Source organism: Hippopotamus amphibius, chromosome 10 (assembly GCF_030028045.1).
Source record: "Hippopotamus amphibius kiboko isolate mHipAmp2 chromosome 10, mHipAmp2.hap2, whole genome shotgun sequence".
NCBI classification, from domain to species: Eukaryota; Metazoa; Chordata; class Mammalia; order Artiodactyla; family Hippopotamidae; genus Hippopotamus; species Hippopotamus amphibius.
In genome coordinates, this window is record NC_080195.1 from 101,941,213 (window position 1) to 101,957,375 (window position 16,163).

General features: G+C 40.6%; 1 protein-coding gene across 3 annotated transcripts in view; it reads left to right on the forward strand.

Moving 5' to 3' along the window:
* The first annotated feature begins 239 nt into the window (after window positions 1-239).
* MAP3K7CL (MAP3K7 C-terminal like) overlaps window positions 240-16,163 on the forward strand; it is a 39,330-nt gene continuing 23,406 nt past the window's right edge. The window contains exons 1-3 of one of the 3 annotated variants that reach the window (XM_057697408.1): window positions 240-398; window positions 934-987; window positions 2,424-2,532. In XM_057697408.1, coding sequence (XP_057553391.1) covers window positions 952-987; window positions 2,424-2,532 — 145 coding nt within the window. In that variant the 5' untranslated portion in view covers window positions 240-398; window positions 934-951. The other 2 variants (XM_057697406.1, XM_057697407.1) reach the window with 2 other exon arrangements.

The following is a 16,163-nucleotide window of genomic DNA, read 5'->3' on the forward strand; positions in this document are numbered from 1 at the left end:
CCTGTTTGTATTTTAGGTTTGCCAGGACTAATGAATTAAAACATTTGGACTCTCCACAACTTGCTGTTTATCAATGCCTCTGACAGGAGGAGGGTTTTCTTTTGCTCTTGCTTTTTCTAGAAGCATGACAACATCCTGGCTGTTGGAGACGCAAGGAAAGGAGAGAGGGGTTGTGGAGGGAAGCGGAACAGGGAGGCCCCGTGGGACGCCGGGGTCTGGGGGACAGCAGGTAGCAGCGAGCCGCCCTCCCAGCTGTCACTGCTCCTCAGATTGTCAGCGGCTGCTATGTGGCAGGTGCAGCCTACCCTGCCACTAGGTCTTTACTCCACAAAGGCAGCGACCGGCCAAGGCAGTGGCTGGCCCTGGATTACACAAGTGCAGACACTCAACTAAGTGAGGTAAGGCGACAGGTGTGAAAACCCAACTCAATGCTCAGAGCACCAGCAACTTAACCAAAGCTCTGCTACCGCCGAGAGGAGGAATCAGTGGTCCATTTCCCCAGGCGGTGTGATGAAAAGGCAAGTTGGTTCAGGGGCTCTTGTGGCTGACACTGTGTGGAACTTAAATCCACCCAACTTTGCCGCCGCCATCCTCTGGGAGGCAGACAGATGTTCTCTGTTGTGTGGAGGGGAGGGACTCTAATTAGCTGTGTTGATCAATTCCATTTCCCTGCGGCTGGAAACCCTGCCAGAAATCTATTTACAAAATCCTGGAGGCAAATTTCTGTCTCTTGTGGTTTCTTTCTTGGTGCAGGAAAGTGTTGGGAGATTTAGCCAAAAAGGGGAGTGAAGGTTTTCATCCTCAGATGTTATGATAAAATGGTTTGGTGTTGGTGCAGGGTGTAACAATAAGACTTTTTCTTTTGGCTACAACTTTAAGGGGATTTTTATTGTTTGTTTTGTTAAATTTGAGACAGTCTGTTCTATTCCCTAGGAACAGGTGGCTAACGAGATGGTTGATTCTAAGCAGACGAGACAACACAGAAATGTATGTCAGAGCTAAGATAAAACAAATTTTGAGTCAAGTAACAGTGATTTTATATTACCCTTTTCTTGAGTCGAATGTTTCATGTTAATACTTTTTTCTAACTTAGAATGACATGAGTTGGAGTGCTTTATGGTTCATTGCTTCTTGTAGTGTTAAATGAATGGGCCAAATATAATTCTAACTGGGTGATAATCAGTTGCTGGTTTTTCTCCAAAGCTATACTAGGTGTTTAATATAAGCCTGTTCTCTTTTCATATACTGGGTAAGATGATTCCATGTGTATGTATGTCTAAATATACATATATATATGCATTCGCTTTGGCTCTGTAAATAATTGTAAAAACAAAATTCAGTGTTCTAGACACTATTTTTACACAGAGAAAAGTTATGGGAAAGAATCAGAAACCTTGCTGTGAGAAAATGTCCTGCTAAAGCAGTTCCCAGAATCTTGCTAAGGGTGGTGAAAGAGATGATTTATATTTTGCCATTTTTAGAGGCATTTTCCTTAAAATATCATTCAGAGTTTTTGGTTTACTGTCTCTATGAGAAGGAAAGTCGAGGGCTTAAGGGGAAGCATTACTAAAAATAGAAAAGTTAAATATATGGATTTAAATGACAAAGATATCATGTATTTGTAATAAGATCTTTTCCTCAACCCATTGAACAAAAATTATCAAATATCTTGGTTAAAATATATTTGGGCTAAATTCTTTTATTGTAACAAAGAAATATTGTATTTTCACCCACCCCAACCCATCTTATCTGTAGCATGTTTTTTTCCATTCTTTCTATCTTAGTTTATTCATTATATGGCAATTTAGTAGGTGGGATAGATCATCAATAGGATGTTTTTAGGATGTGTCTTTTGCTTCTGTCACACAACCTTAGGAATGTTTGATAGATTAATAAGTAGTGAATCAGATATTTAAAGTGCATACTATTCATAATATAACTGGGGGATATTTTTAAATAGTCTATGGTATGCTTGAAATAATTCCATGATACTCACTTGTTACCACTCCCAGATCAATACTTCAGATCCAGCTTAGGCTTTGAGTGTGAAAAGCTGTCTGATGCCTTATTAGGACTTCTTTATCCCCCTCAATTAAAAAGAAAGCACTATATGAGATCTCAAAGGGCCAGGGTTGGACTGGTCAGTGTGAAGGGATACTAAAAAAAAGTGAGGTAGGTGGAGATTTTGCTCCATCTTGTATATTTCATTCTATTTACTATTTGCAAAGCAAAGCTTATTTTTTATCAGCTAGAAAAAAGAATTTTAAATGCGGCAGGAATAGAGAAAGGAAGCCAGGAGCTAGGAATATCTTTAAAATAAGAAAGCAGTGCTTACTAACTTTCCCCTCTAATTTCCAAAGGCCTCTGAGTATTCGAAGGATGATGTTGAGTAACGTGACAATGGCTCTCTCCTGTCCTCACAGCTGGACGACCCAGAGGAAAGCCAGGGCTCAGGTGCCCACATGATCAGCACAGCCAGGGTACCTGCGGATAAGCCAGTACGCATTGCCTTCAGCCTTGATAATGCCTCAGGTATGCTCTGCTCTGCGGGCAAGGGCTGCCCGCCTGCCTGCCACCTGCTTACCATCATTTTTCCTAGTTCCACAAAGGACATTTAAAAACGCATGCCTGGGGACCTCCCTGGCGGTCCAACCGTTGGGACTCTGAGCTTCCACTGCACGGGGCATGGGTTTGATCCCTGGTTGGGGAACTAAGATCTCGCATGCTGTGTGGCCAAAAAAAAAAAAAAAAAAAAAGCATGCCTGGTATGACCCAATGATGGGGTGTGTGATTTTTTTTTTCCAGATCTTTATTGGAGTATAATTGCTTTACAATATTGTGTTAGTTTCTGTGATACAACAAAGTGAATCAGCTATATGTATACGTATATCCCCATATCCCCTCCCTCTTGAGCCTCCCTCCCCTCCTCCCTATCCCACCCCTCTAGGTCATCACCCATCATTGAGTTGATCTCCTTGTGTTATGCAGCAGCTTCCCACTAGCTATCTATTTTACGCTTTGGTAGTATGTATATATGTCAATGCTACTCTCTCTCACTTCGTCCCAGTTCCACATCCCCCACCCCCCAACCATGTCCTCAAGTCCGTTCTCTACCTCTGCGTCTTTATTCCTGCCCTGCCACTAGGTTCATCAGTACTGTTTACTGTTTGTTTAGAGTCCATATATATGCATTAGCATACAGTATTTGTTTTTCTCTTTCTGACTTACTTGGGAGTGTGATTTTTCATCATGGTTGGAGTGTGGCTTCCAGAAATGCCTCTAGTGATGCTTCCAACTCCAAACCTTTGGTTATTTGAACACATTTCTTCTTTTTTACTTTCTCTGTATTAGCTTTCTTTTACTGTAAACTTCATGGAGCGATAACAATTTCTAATGAGAACAAATTATGTCATTGTTAAAATTGCATGAGGAAACGTTTATTAACAGCTGGCAGTTGGCTAGGTAATATAAAAATAACACTGTCCTGGTTCCAGCAGCATTTCCTGAAGCCTAAGTTCCAAATGCTGGTTTCTCACTGGTGCTCCCACACTGCCGGCTAAATAAACAGACTTCAGCGGGAGTGATGAACCGGACAGGTGAGGCGCACTCTCTGAAATAGTGCGGTCTGAGGTGAGGCTGCCATACTTAGAGCCCTTTGTCGTGGCTTCCATCAGTGGCCTCTTAACACACATACTCAATTGCACCGTCTTTGACAGGGGACCTCAGGTGGGGTGAGGTCACAGCAGTGAGAAAAGGAAGGCTTGGATCTCTTTCACGGGTGTCAACTTTTGCTTTCAGTCTAATGTCATCTGTTAAAATCACATAATCATATGCTTAAATAACATTATTATTTAAACCTTGGATCTTCTGAGAATTCATTCTTTCTTTTCCTTCCTCTGTCTTTCCTTCCCCTCCTCCCTCCCTCCCTCCCTTCCTTCCTTCAATGCTCCTGTAGGAAGGAATGCTTTAAAAAGTAATGATTGAAAAGGGACAGTTTCATCCCCAAAATAATGCAAAGGAAGGATCTGGACTCTGTGAAGTCAGACGTTACACAGCTCACTCAGACTTTACTACACAAAATGATTATGGGTGGCGCCTCTAGCCTGGGGTTCCTGGACTGTGCAGGCCCCAGGGGAGGATTTGTTCTAGAGCAGGAAGAGGTGAAGCCTCGACTCCTCATTGTCTGTTCTTCCAACACTCTTCCCATGGCTGCTGTTATATTCCTACTCAAGTTTGCCTAGAAAGATAATGGTGAAAGGGAAACCTCCCAAAAGGCAAACCAATCCATCCGCACTTAGAAATGACAGCTACCATTAGCTGCATTTGTCTTTGCATTAGACCTTCCATTATATTATTTCTGATCTTTAAAATAATCATGCAAGGTAGGTACTAGTAATCCCAATTTACAGAGACAGAGATCAAGGTCCAGAGACCACACTGTTAGTGAGTCACAGAGTTATGATTTAAACTCAGGTCCCTAGGCTGGACTGTCTGAACTCTTTTCATTATTCCATGCTGCATCTCTAAGAAGGAAAAGAAAATTTTGTGTGTGGGGAGAGAGAGTTTGTAAGAACTCTCTGTACTTTCTGCTCAATTTATCTATAAACCGAAAACTGCTCTAAAAAAAATAAAGTCTCTAACTAAAAACAAAACAAAAGCAAACAAAAAGGAAAGGAGTCCTGTTTTTGCGCATTTCATAAATGCAAGATTCTGAGGAATAATCAGTGCTTGAATGGCTAGCTCTCAAGACAGACACACGTAAACCCAAAATCCAAGGAGAAAGAAAATGTACAATTTTCTTCCTTGTGCTTGGATTCCACATAAGCAGGACAAGTCCTGTCACGATCAACAGACAATTTAGTATATACAACTTGATTATTCCAAACAACATTATTATATCATAATTTTGGGCATCACAAATAAATGTATTGTTCCCTCACCTTCATTCTAACAAAATTTAATTTACGTACAGAAAGGAGGCGTGGAGACGTGGAGCTTGCTCTTTAAGTTGCATGAATAGACTCTTCCTTGAAGTGCAAGATGTACAGCTTGTAACTAATTTGCCACCATCCTTTGAACCCTCTTGGCCGCTGACTGGGAATTCCTGCATGTTTTTCATCAGTCGTTTTATTTATTTATTTTTTATTTTTATTTTTTAAAATATTTTGAGATGTTTTTATTTTAAATTTAAAAAAATATTTTTTTAATTTTTAATTTTTTAAATCCAGTACCCTACCCCCTGGCTTTCATTATTTTTTTAAAAATTCATTTATTTATTTATTTTTTAGAAATTTATTTTATTCATTGGCTGCATTGGGTCTTTGTTGCTGGACACGGGCTTTCTCTAGTTGTGGCGAGCAGGGGCTACTCTTCATGGTGGTGATCGGGCCCCTCATTGTGGTGGCTTCTCTGGTTGCAGAGCGCGGTGGGCTCTAGGCACATGGGCTTCAGTAGTTGCGGCACACAGGCTCAATAGTTGTGGCTCACGGGCCTAGTTGCTCCGAGGCATGTGGGATCTTCCTGGGGCAGGGATCAAACCCGTGTCCTCTGCATTGATAGGCGGATTCTTAACCACTCCGCCACCTAGGAAGTCCTCATCAGTCATTTTAGATTGGTTTGTTCCAGTCTCTTTCAAATGTCCCAAGAATGCCCTCTTCTGAAATTCGTGGTTTTTGATATAGTAGCTTCAATAAGGGTTGTCATTTATTTCAAGTAATTCCAGCTTTCTAGTTCTACAGAAAGATGCTCATGGAGCCTTATGAAGAACCTTCTAATATTAAGTGTCTAAAAATGGTCAGTGTGTTCCCATATCTCTAGAAAGAGCACCTAACTAGAAAATCCAAGGCAGGAGCTGGGATTCTGTGTTTCTTCATCTTTCTTAAAATCATCACCTGAGAGCACTCATCAAAAACTTTGTTCCATAGCCCCACTCCTACTGCAGCAGGCTCAGACTGAAGCCCAGCAGTCTGTGTTTTCCCATGCGCCTGAGGTTACAAGTGCACAGAAAGATGCTTTGCAGATATCTGGGGACACTCCCTCTGAATTCTTGAATAAGGCGTGTGTGGAGTGTCACACCAAGCAACACTTGACAACATACACACTGTGCATGCCTTCTGAATTCCACTGCATGTGGTCTATAGACCACACATTTAGGGGGAAAACAAAGGAAAACATTCTAGACTTTCATAATAAATGGGAAAACTAAGGTAAACTTTTAGGTAGCAATTCCATACTATTTTTTTTAATTCTATAATATTGAATTTATTCTTGAGGAGTAAGCAGAGTCCATGAGAAAAGGAGACATCTTTGCCTGTGAATGCTGACTTGTTCTTTTCTTAATGAGCCTAATACAGTGCTTATTCCTCCAGTCAAGTTAGGACCATTTTGGGTTTGTTTGTTTATTTGTTTGTTGCTGCATATTTTTCTGAGATGATTTAGTGTAGAGGTTAATGGAATATGGCTTTGGAATCAGTGAGGTGTGGTTTCTAGATCCATTTCCATCACTGTTTGTATAATCTTGGGTAATTCACTCAACTTTGCTGAACTTCAGTTTCCCATAATATGTGTATAGTAGTAACTCACCGAGTTGTTGTAAGAGTTAAATAACACTATATAGATAAAGCATTTAGCGTAGCACTTGGCACAAATTAAGGACTCAGCTAGTCCCTGTGTTTATGATGATTGATTCTGGAGTGTTTAAGAAAAATATAAGCCATGAAGCAGCTTGGTGTTTCACCTACACCTCACACTTCTACTTCATGTCAAGGTAGGGTTTATAGCATAACTGAGCTGCGAATATTTAGGGACCAGTTATCCAACTGGTGGACTGTGGTTATCCCTGCTTCTGCTCTTATCAATTAATTGAGCTTTACTTAGTTTCTATGTTTCCAGCATGCTGCCAAAGGCTGGTGGTATGTGCAAAAGAGAAGTACAATATGATCTCTCCTACGGGTTTTATAAGGCTTAGAGATTTGGGGAAAAATCTGTCACCCAGAGCAGATGGGAACAGCTTCTTGGAAGATGTGATAGTCATCCGGGCTTGAAGGTGGGTAGGGTATAGAAAGTAGTTTCCGGATACCAGGTATAAAGAAAGGAAGCTACACATCTTTTAATAATTCTTCTTCCTTTCCCCTTCAAACAGAAAGCATGAGCAAACCCGAAGGGTTAGGAAAAGCACAATTTGTTCAAGAAATACTAAAACTTTCCTCAGCTGGAGCAGAGGTCTGAACTGTGGAAGAGTAACCTGCCATTTACTGGGTCCCTCTCTGAGCCAGGCGTTGTGTTGGAGTCTTACGTAGAATGTCCATTGTAGATAGCAGTAGACTAGAGTTACCAAATCAATCTTAAAAGTTCAGTGAAAGAGTCTGGATTTGATAAGAAGCAATAGAGTTTCAAGAGTTCTTGAGCAAGGGAGTGATATGATGAAATGGTAAGTGTTCATTTGGGATGGTCTGGAATGTGGGGAGATGCGAGAATGGAAGAGGCTTTTTATCACGATACACAGACAAAGTGATGAAAGCCTGGATTAGAGAATGGAATGGGATGACTGAATTCAGAGTACATTTTGAAGGAAGGGTTGAAAGGACTTGGTGACAGATTGCCCTGGGAGATGGGGAATTGATCATTGATCACTGATAGCAGAATGAGCCACTAGTCTCCAAAAAGACTATGGACCTCCAAGGGCTTAAATAAAGGAAGCAAGTTTTTAGGGGGAAAAAAAGCCTTTTAAAATATAATCATCATTTCTAGCCTATCATTAGAGCCCTTCATTAAATAACTCTTAGCTAACCATAACTCCCAGAGGCAGCAATGCTTGTCTTTTTTTTTTTAAGAATATTTATTTATTCATTCATTCATTCATTCATTCATTCATTCATTTGGCTGCGCCAAGAGGCTTGAGGTATCACAGGATCTTACTTCCCCAACCAGGGATCAAACCCGGGTCCTTGGCAGTGAAAGCACGGAGTCCTAACCACTGGACTGCCAGGAAATTCCCAGCAATGCTTGTCTTTAATGAACCAATGATATGACTGGTATTACCTCCAAACTGGGAATTCCAAAGAGTTAACTTTCTAAATTGGGACTTTCATGGAGTTAGCCTTCTCAATAGAAAATGTGCAGAAGAGAAATGGGAATCCCACCTCTTAGGTAATTAGAGAATCACTGACCCTTCTCCAATTAGAGAGAATTTAGAGTTGGACAGACATGAGGATTTGATGTTAATTACTTGAGAATTTTCTTTATCTTCAGCAGAGCCCAAATCTGGCACTGTCTTGTATAAATCTAGACCTTGGCTTTTAAAAAACTTTTTGGTTGTTATTTAGAGTCAAGGATACTGACATCAGCCCAAGCTGGTAGCTTTCAACATTTTGTTTTAAATTTTTTTTTCTAACTATTAGAATTTTTCATATCTGGGCATGAATTAATCATAAGACCTTTAGTGTAAAAAATGGAAGACCCACCCTGCTTAAGTAATACTATTTTGTCCTCACACATCGGTTGTTTTGTGTAGCAGTAGGAATTCTGTGGAGTAGCTGAAATAGCTGCCCTTGAATCTAATTTAACTGGGTATTGTGTGAATGTCTTTTTGCGTACATGTGCAAAACTGGCTCTCAGCAAAATTGTGATGCAGGCGAAATGTCTCTTGTCACTGTCCCCTTCCTTCCACTTTTTCTACCTTTGGTACTTCTGGTGTTATTTCTCTCGCCCTCCTTAGGGCTCCAAAGTTTCCATACTCTCTTCTCTTCACATTGTCAATCCTTGTTTTTGGGAAAGATTGGAAAACCTTATTCACACTAAACAATAAGTAAATGTTGAGGTTTACCTTTTTATCTCTCTCAGGGTGTATTTTTGCGTCTCCACAGGGCAATCAGTAGGAAGTCTAGCAATAAAGTTCCCACTGGAATTCCACCAGCCAACTTGGTAAGGATGGCATTTGGGGACGTGGTCTGGGCGAGCCTCTTTGCACTCTCCCAAGTCGCATTCTGTCCCAACTCTGACCCTACCTTTAGGGCTGCCTCAGCATGTACTGATAAGATTATCAGTTGAAAACCACTCAAGGGTGGGGTGGGAGTGCAGGGGGCTCTGCTATATTTACATCCTTTACAGAGCACAGAGTTGAGAACCATACTTAATGATCAAATACTATGAAATCAATAATAACAATAGTTATAACCTCTTTGAGTTTGTTATTCTGATATTGGGTGAAGGTTCTTTGAGGTACAACTAGGTTTATTGGTTGGAATCTGTTGCTTAAGGCTGTAAAGAAAGGTCAGAAAGGCAATGAATGCTTATGGAGTCCCTAGGTGCTTTTATTTGTACTATCTCATCAATTTAGTACAGGCAACAACTCTGCAGGAAGATGTCATTATACCCATTTTACAGATGTGGAAACATTGACTAAGGCAGGTTAAATAACTTGCCTCTAATCAAGCAATTAATAAAGAATGGGAAGGGATTCAAATCCAACCCCTTGGGGCTCTTCTTATTTTATTACCAGTTTAGAGGTAGGGTCCAAGCAATAAGAGAAAATGAATATACCTGTCAGCAAATAGCTTTCCCAATGGTCCTGGGAAATGATGAAGGGAATTTAGTTCTGATATGTTTTCATACAGTAGGAAAGAAGAAGGGAGAGGCAAATTTTATTTAGTGGTGTGCTGAGAAATAAATATACTTCCAATGGGGTTTTTTTGAAGCAGAAATTTCTGGGTGAGTGAGTATGTTTTTACGCTAAATAAGTTAAAACATTCTTACAAAAGGATGAATCAATAAGATTCACAAAATAATAGCCACAATAATAGTGACTAGATGAGTGTTTCAAAGAAACATGAAATTTGCCTTTAAATGGAATCAGGTCTCTCCATGCAGAGAAATGTCATTCAGTCTATTTGATGTATGATCTTGTTTGCCTGGTTGTTTTAGGTACTGGTTAAGGTAACATGGTGATTTTTATAAATTATAAACAATTGACAATCTGCTAGGTATCATACCAAAGCTCTACCTTTATCCATATGCATATCTACAGTTTTAATTTTATGGGCCCTGAAAATTCAATGCGTATTAAAGGATTCACATCTCTAAGGTTTAACAAGCAGGAAGCAAAGTTTAAAAAAGCTTTTGATGTGTTTCGAAATGATATGATGCTCTAACAAGAACCAAGGTATCTAGAAATTTTAAAATAGTTTTTTGATGTATTAGTAATGTGAGTTGGCAAACTTAAGTCACTTATTTTATTTCCAAAAATAAAATGTGAGGGCTTCCTAGGTGGCGCAGTGGTTGAGAATCCGCCTGCCAATGCAGAGGTCATGGGTTCGATCCCAGCTCCAGGAAAATCCCACATGCTGCGGAGCAACTAAGCCCGTGTGCCCCCCAAAAAAAAAAAAAAATGTGAATATTGACTTATATTTAAAACGAAAGTACTCAAAGACCTTTCATGCATATGTTAAAAAAATTATTTTACAATATTTTATATAGAAAGTGTTTGCTTTGATAGGGAAGTAAAAGAGAAACCCTTTTAAAATTCAGATTGAAATGAAGAGTAAACCCTAAAGAGCCAAGGTTATGGCCACACCAGGGAAATCTCCCTTAACTTGGTATAGGGAGAACTTAGTAATTAGAGTCAGTGATCTTGACCTTACCTGCTCTCTTTGGATTATTCAGATGATAAAGATAATATCCTTAACCCTCATCATTATACACATTCTCTCTCTCTCTCTCTCTCTCACACACACACACACACACACACACACACACACACACACACACACACACACGCCTTGCCTCCCCATTACCACTTTGGTTGAGTTTACGGTGAAAAAGAATGAAAAATAAACTCAATTATTTAAGCATTGATTATCACTACTGATTATTTCCTAGGTGCCAGGCTTTAGGCTAAATGATTGACATATGCATTCATTTACTAATAAGTTTCTGAGACGGAGAATATCATGCCAATTTTGCAAAGAAGACCGAGTCTCAAAGAGATTATGCTGATTGTCTACATTCAGCAACTAAAAGTGCAGGTCTATCCATCCTACCAAGTGGCACCAACCTGCTGTGTCCTTAGTGGTTAGGAGCCTTCACAGGCAAACACTTACCAGGAAAGATTTTGCATGAGCCTCTGCACTGTAGCCACTTCCCTGACTCACTTTCCTCTTAAGGGTCCGTTTGCCCTTGGTGCCTTGAAGGACAGTCTCCAGGACACCAGCACTCAGGGGCTGTCCTGCAGGTGGGACCGTAATTATTACGAATTTCAAGACACTGTACCCGGATCATTAAACCAAGCGCGGGCCTCCCTGGGCGAAGGGCTCCCACCACTGCGCAGGCGCCTTCCCACGAAGCCGGCTCCAACTGCCGGAAGTGTAGACGGATTGAACGGCCAGCTGCCTCTCAACCAGTTCCTGGTTGGGGAGTGGAGTGAGGCTTGGGAATGATCTCTGAGAGTGACTTCTCCCTCTCCTGAGGTCTTCTCTGTGTGGAAACCAACACTCATTCTACCAAGGACTTAGAGTTTCCCAGCCTAGACCCATGGTTGACTCCAAAGTCCAGTCAAGATGTTGTCTGGCGCGATTGTTCTCTAATACTGGGTGGCAGACTTGGTTTGGTTCTGATGAAGTTTTCCTAGCTTATGTAAAACAAAAGAAATAAGGACACGACAGTGGGGGGGGTGTGTGTGTGTCTATAAAGCTAAATTTATCCAATATGATGCATACACTTGCATTCTAAGATTATGTTTGTCGTATGATTTTGGTGTTAAAATGTTCTCTGTTATGAAGCGGTGCTCATGATACACGGTCGTTGTTTGAAACCATCTTCAGTAGCTGAATAAGAATTTGGACACTCCAGGGCATGATTCCCAATGTTTTGGGGAAAATTTTACTGGCTCATGAAATACAAAAGCATGGGAGCCCATGGAGCAGAAGGTGGAGAAAAACAGGGCAGCATGAGAAGAGCCCTGGGCAGGGAGACACCCCTTAGTCTTACATGACTCTTTTCACTTCTGGGGCCCTTCTCCTCTGCTTTGCTCTGAGAGTCCGAGACCAGATGCCCCATTCCTTCCAGCTGCAGCATTCTCTGAGAGCTCTGGCTGCATAGCTCTAATTACTAAATAACAATCAGAATTTGGAGTAAAGACCCAATCTGATTCATGGAGAAACACAGAGCAGAGAATTTAAGGAAATCTGAAACAGAATAACCGCCAAAGCAACCCAACAGCTGCTAAATAGATACTGAGACAAGCCCATCATAAAATGTACTATGGTATGTCATAATGGTTGGGATACCAATCAGAAAGTTCTATATTAAGTACCATTGACTTAGTCACATTGTGTTTGCAAAACAGGCAGTGAACATCTGCTTATTAAAAAAAAAAAATTCCTCCTTCATTCTTTCCTTTATCTTTCATCTTTAACAAATTCCTGAGGATACATTTTGCTTGGTCCATCAAGCCCACAGTGCCATTTTGAAAAGGAAGCCTATGAATTTTTTTTTAAGCTCTTTATTGGAATATAATTGCTTTACACTCTTGTACCAGTTTTTGAGGTACACCAAAGTCGATCAGCTGTATTTATACTCATATCCCCATATTCCTTCCCTCCCTCCCGTGACTCCCCCCCACCCTCCCTGTCCGGCCCTGTAAGGCATCATCCATCATCAAGTTGATCTCCCTTTGTTATACAGCAACTTCCCACTGGCTATTTTACATTTGGTAGTATATATATGTCTATGTTACTCTCTCAATGCATTAAAAAATGTGATAAAGTGATTTGCCTCAGTGCCTGCCTTGAATGTAATAGGCATTCAATAAATATTTGGTTAATAAATAAATTTAAACAAAAATGTACTTGCATTCTGATTTTTATCATATTATAAACATATCTAGCAACTACTCTCCTCTTTTTAAAAAAGCCAAATTTGCCACGGAGGTGTCTTGCATAGCTACTGTACAATCTACTTTGTGCTTCTGGAATTGTCAAAACAAACTTAACTGTTCTTAGGAACTCCGATCTGATATCACTGTCAAAATGTTTTACAACGATTTGGCCAAATGTTTGCAGAACAGCTGTGCTACTAGTCTGCCTGAGTCATTTTCCTTCTTTCCTTTTGGCCCAATCCTGTGATTCATCATTCTGCTTTTAGAATATTTGCCTATTTTTAAAACCAGTCAAAGAAGGCAGCCACTGTTTAAAAGTAAACACACCACACATCAACTTGGAGCAGCTTTGTAAGCAGCTTTGCAAGCCCTGAAATTTCTGGCTGGTAGGGATGCCAGCTAAACCAGATGGCATCAAGCAGTGAAATATAGGACTGGCTTTCAAACTCTGTCATCTCCTTACATCTGTCTTTCATTTTCTTGTTTCCGCTGCCATTTCCCGCTTGGATTAATCCAACTTGATCTGTTCTTTAACAATAATCTTGCTTTTATTTTTTCCTTCTAAAATATTTATTATATGTTTATTTCTATGTCAGTCAATTAGACTTTTTTTTTTCAACTCGAGGAATCCAGTCTTAAGCCTTTACTTATCTGCAAAGTTATCAACTTGGTTCCATATTTGTGCCTCTATGTCGTACTATCAGTAATGACAAATTTTTATAATGGGCTTTATTGATTCTGGGTCACACCAGCTATTTCCTATTTACTACAGCAAGGCAAATGAATAACTTTTTTCCTCTTTTTTATTATTGAGCAGGAAGGAGCGTGACTTCACAGGGAACAAGGTGGATTAAATCCCAGGAAGCCTTGAGTTGGCTGTCTTTTAGAATTTTAGAATGCACTATCTGCTCTGGTACTTTATACAAGTGGTTTCTCCTTCAAACAAGTGCCTGCTCATCTGTGACTATTAGGGTTGGGGTGCCAACGTATATGTTCTCATTTACCCATGGCAAATTATTCTGGCCTTGAACTCAGTGAGCTGAAATAATCGTGATCTTTGGGTTATTGATATTTTATTGAAGTAAACTGAAATGCACCTTAGACCAAAATCTGTTTTACAAACTACAGGTTTTATAATAAAGGCTACCTCCAGAGAGTCAGTAGAAACAAGTGACTATTTCTGTCTTTTTTTTAAAAAAGAAATTTTGTTTTTTGTCCAGTTCTTTGCAAATGATGGGGTGGATTGAAAAAAGTCACAGTATTTGGCAGAAGTCACCTCTGAGTAGGAAGAGAGCCTTCCAAGGGCCACGGATTGATTCTCCTTGTTTCCTTGTGAGATGACCCTCCAGGCTGCAGCAAGGGTCTTGGGAAGACTTCCCTGTTTCTACTTGCTCTCTGAAGCTACAAGGCATTGGTAACCCTGGGGGCATCCATTGTCTGGCAGGTAGAGGAACAAATGAATTCACAGTTGGTGCCCCTTTGTCATTGTCTGAAACCCCTCAAGTAGGAGTATTCTTATGCTACTCTTGACTAAAATATATGAGAGGCCCTTGAGGTGTTTGGCAAAGGTGAATACTGCCCTTGTTTGAATGATCTTTCTGGTGATGATCCTCAGAGCCTTCGAAGAAACATAATCCCTTAGAAGCCAGGAGCTCCTCAGGTGCTGCGTTTTATTCTGGATTGTGCTCTCAGGGAGTAGAGAGAGGATGCTTGCTTCTGTGTTGTGTGTGGCCCACATCACTTCTTCTGGTTCAAATAGAACTTGAACAGTTTTTATAAATAAATTTGGTTACGGTAGTGAGGACATAAAAACCATGATCTTTTTTTTTTTAAATTTATTATTTTTTTGGGGGTACACCAAGTTCAATCATCAGTTTTTATACACATATCCCCGTATTCCCTCCCTTCCTTGACTCCCCCCCACCTCGAGTCCCCCCCACCCTCCCCGCCCCCGTCCTCTAAGGCATCTTCCATCCTCAAGTTGGACTCCCTTTGTTATACAACAACTTCCCACTGACTATCTATTTTACAGTTGGTAGTATATATATGATCTTTTTTTCTTATAATTTAAAATAGATTTGATATTGAAATTATTCATTTAGCCTGTATTTCATCTTATTCTCATAGTCATACCTGTGGTAGATGTTGTCAACAAGGAGAGGATTGGAAATGAATGGCCAGTGGACCCACAGAGCCCCAGATACAGAGGTTCTGCTGACGAGAGAGCTGTCCTCTAGTATCAGAGCTAGGTCAGCAGTATGTTCTTCTTCTTTTTTTTTTTTTAATCTTTAAGGACAGTCTTTATTAGTGCTAAGATTACTTAGTTAAGCCCCAACCTGAACCACTACACTTCTATCTTTATCTGTAGAAAATAATGGAATAAACAACAGTAGCTACTCACTGCTCTAGATCCCATAACTCTTTTTAAAAACATTATTTATTTGTTTATTTATGTATTTTGATTGCACAGGGACTTAGTTGCAGCAGGTGGGCTCCTTAGTTGCGGCATGCATGTGGAATCTAGTTCCCTGCACGGGAACTAGATTGAATCCAGGCCCCCTGCACTGGGAGCTCAGAGTCTTAACCACTGGACCTCCAAGGAAGTCCCGATCCCATAACTCCTTAAACTTCTTCGTGAGGGTCAAAATGCTCTGCTTCAAGGTCATATTATTCTTGAGAAGCATTTTATTCTGACTGTATGCTCAGCTTTTCTTAGCGTATGAATTCACTTGGCATGAATTCCATTGGAAATTCTGCAGTAGAAAACCTGTCCTCCTTGCCAAATAATCAAAAGGTATAATTCTCATCATCTCTGTAGTCCGAGGAGGTCAGCCTATGGCTATGGCAAAGATAGCAACAGTATGTTCTTGAAGAGATTTGGATAAACTTCTCTCAGGTTTCCTCCCATGCTTATTGCTGGTCAGCCAGCTGAAGGCAGCTGAGGACAGAGTTGCGGGCTCTCCCGCAGGACAGTGTACGGGCCTTGGGTTGGGATTGCTGCCTGGTGCATTGGGAAGAGACGCCCTGATCAGGTTGCTGCCTGTCACCCACAGTAACCCAGACGAAGCTCTGGTCAACTGCCTGTTAGCGGTGGTTTGCGGTAAGAGCGGAGGGCAAACCCATCTAAGCTTGCCACCCTTGGAGTCTTTCAGAGCAGAACTAACACTTCTCTTTTTCACTAACACGTGCTTCTGTTCCAGTGAGGTTGTCCCGGTCACCTCATTATCACCTTGTTAGATAAAGCACTTTCCTGCATATCATGTTTTTTGGTTTTGGCTAACGTAGGGGTATT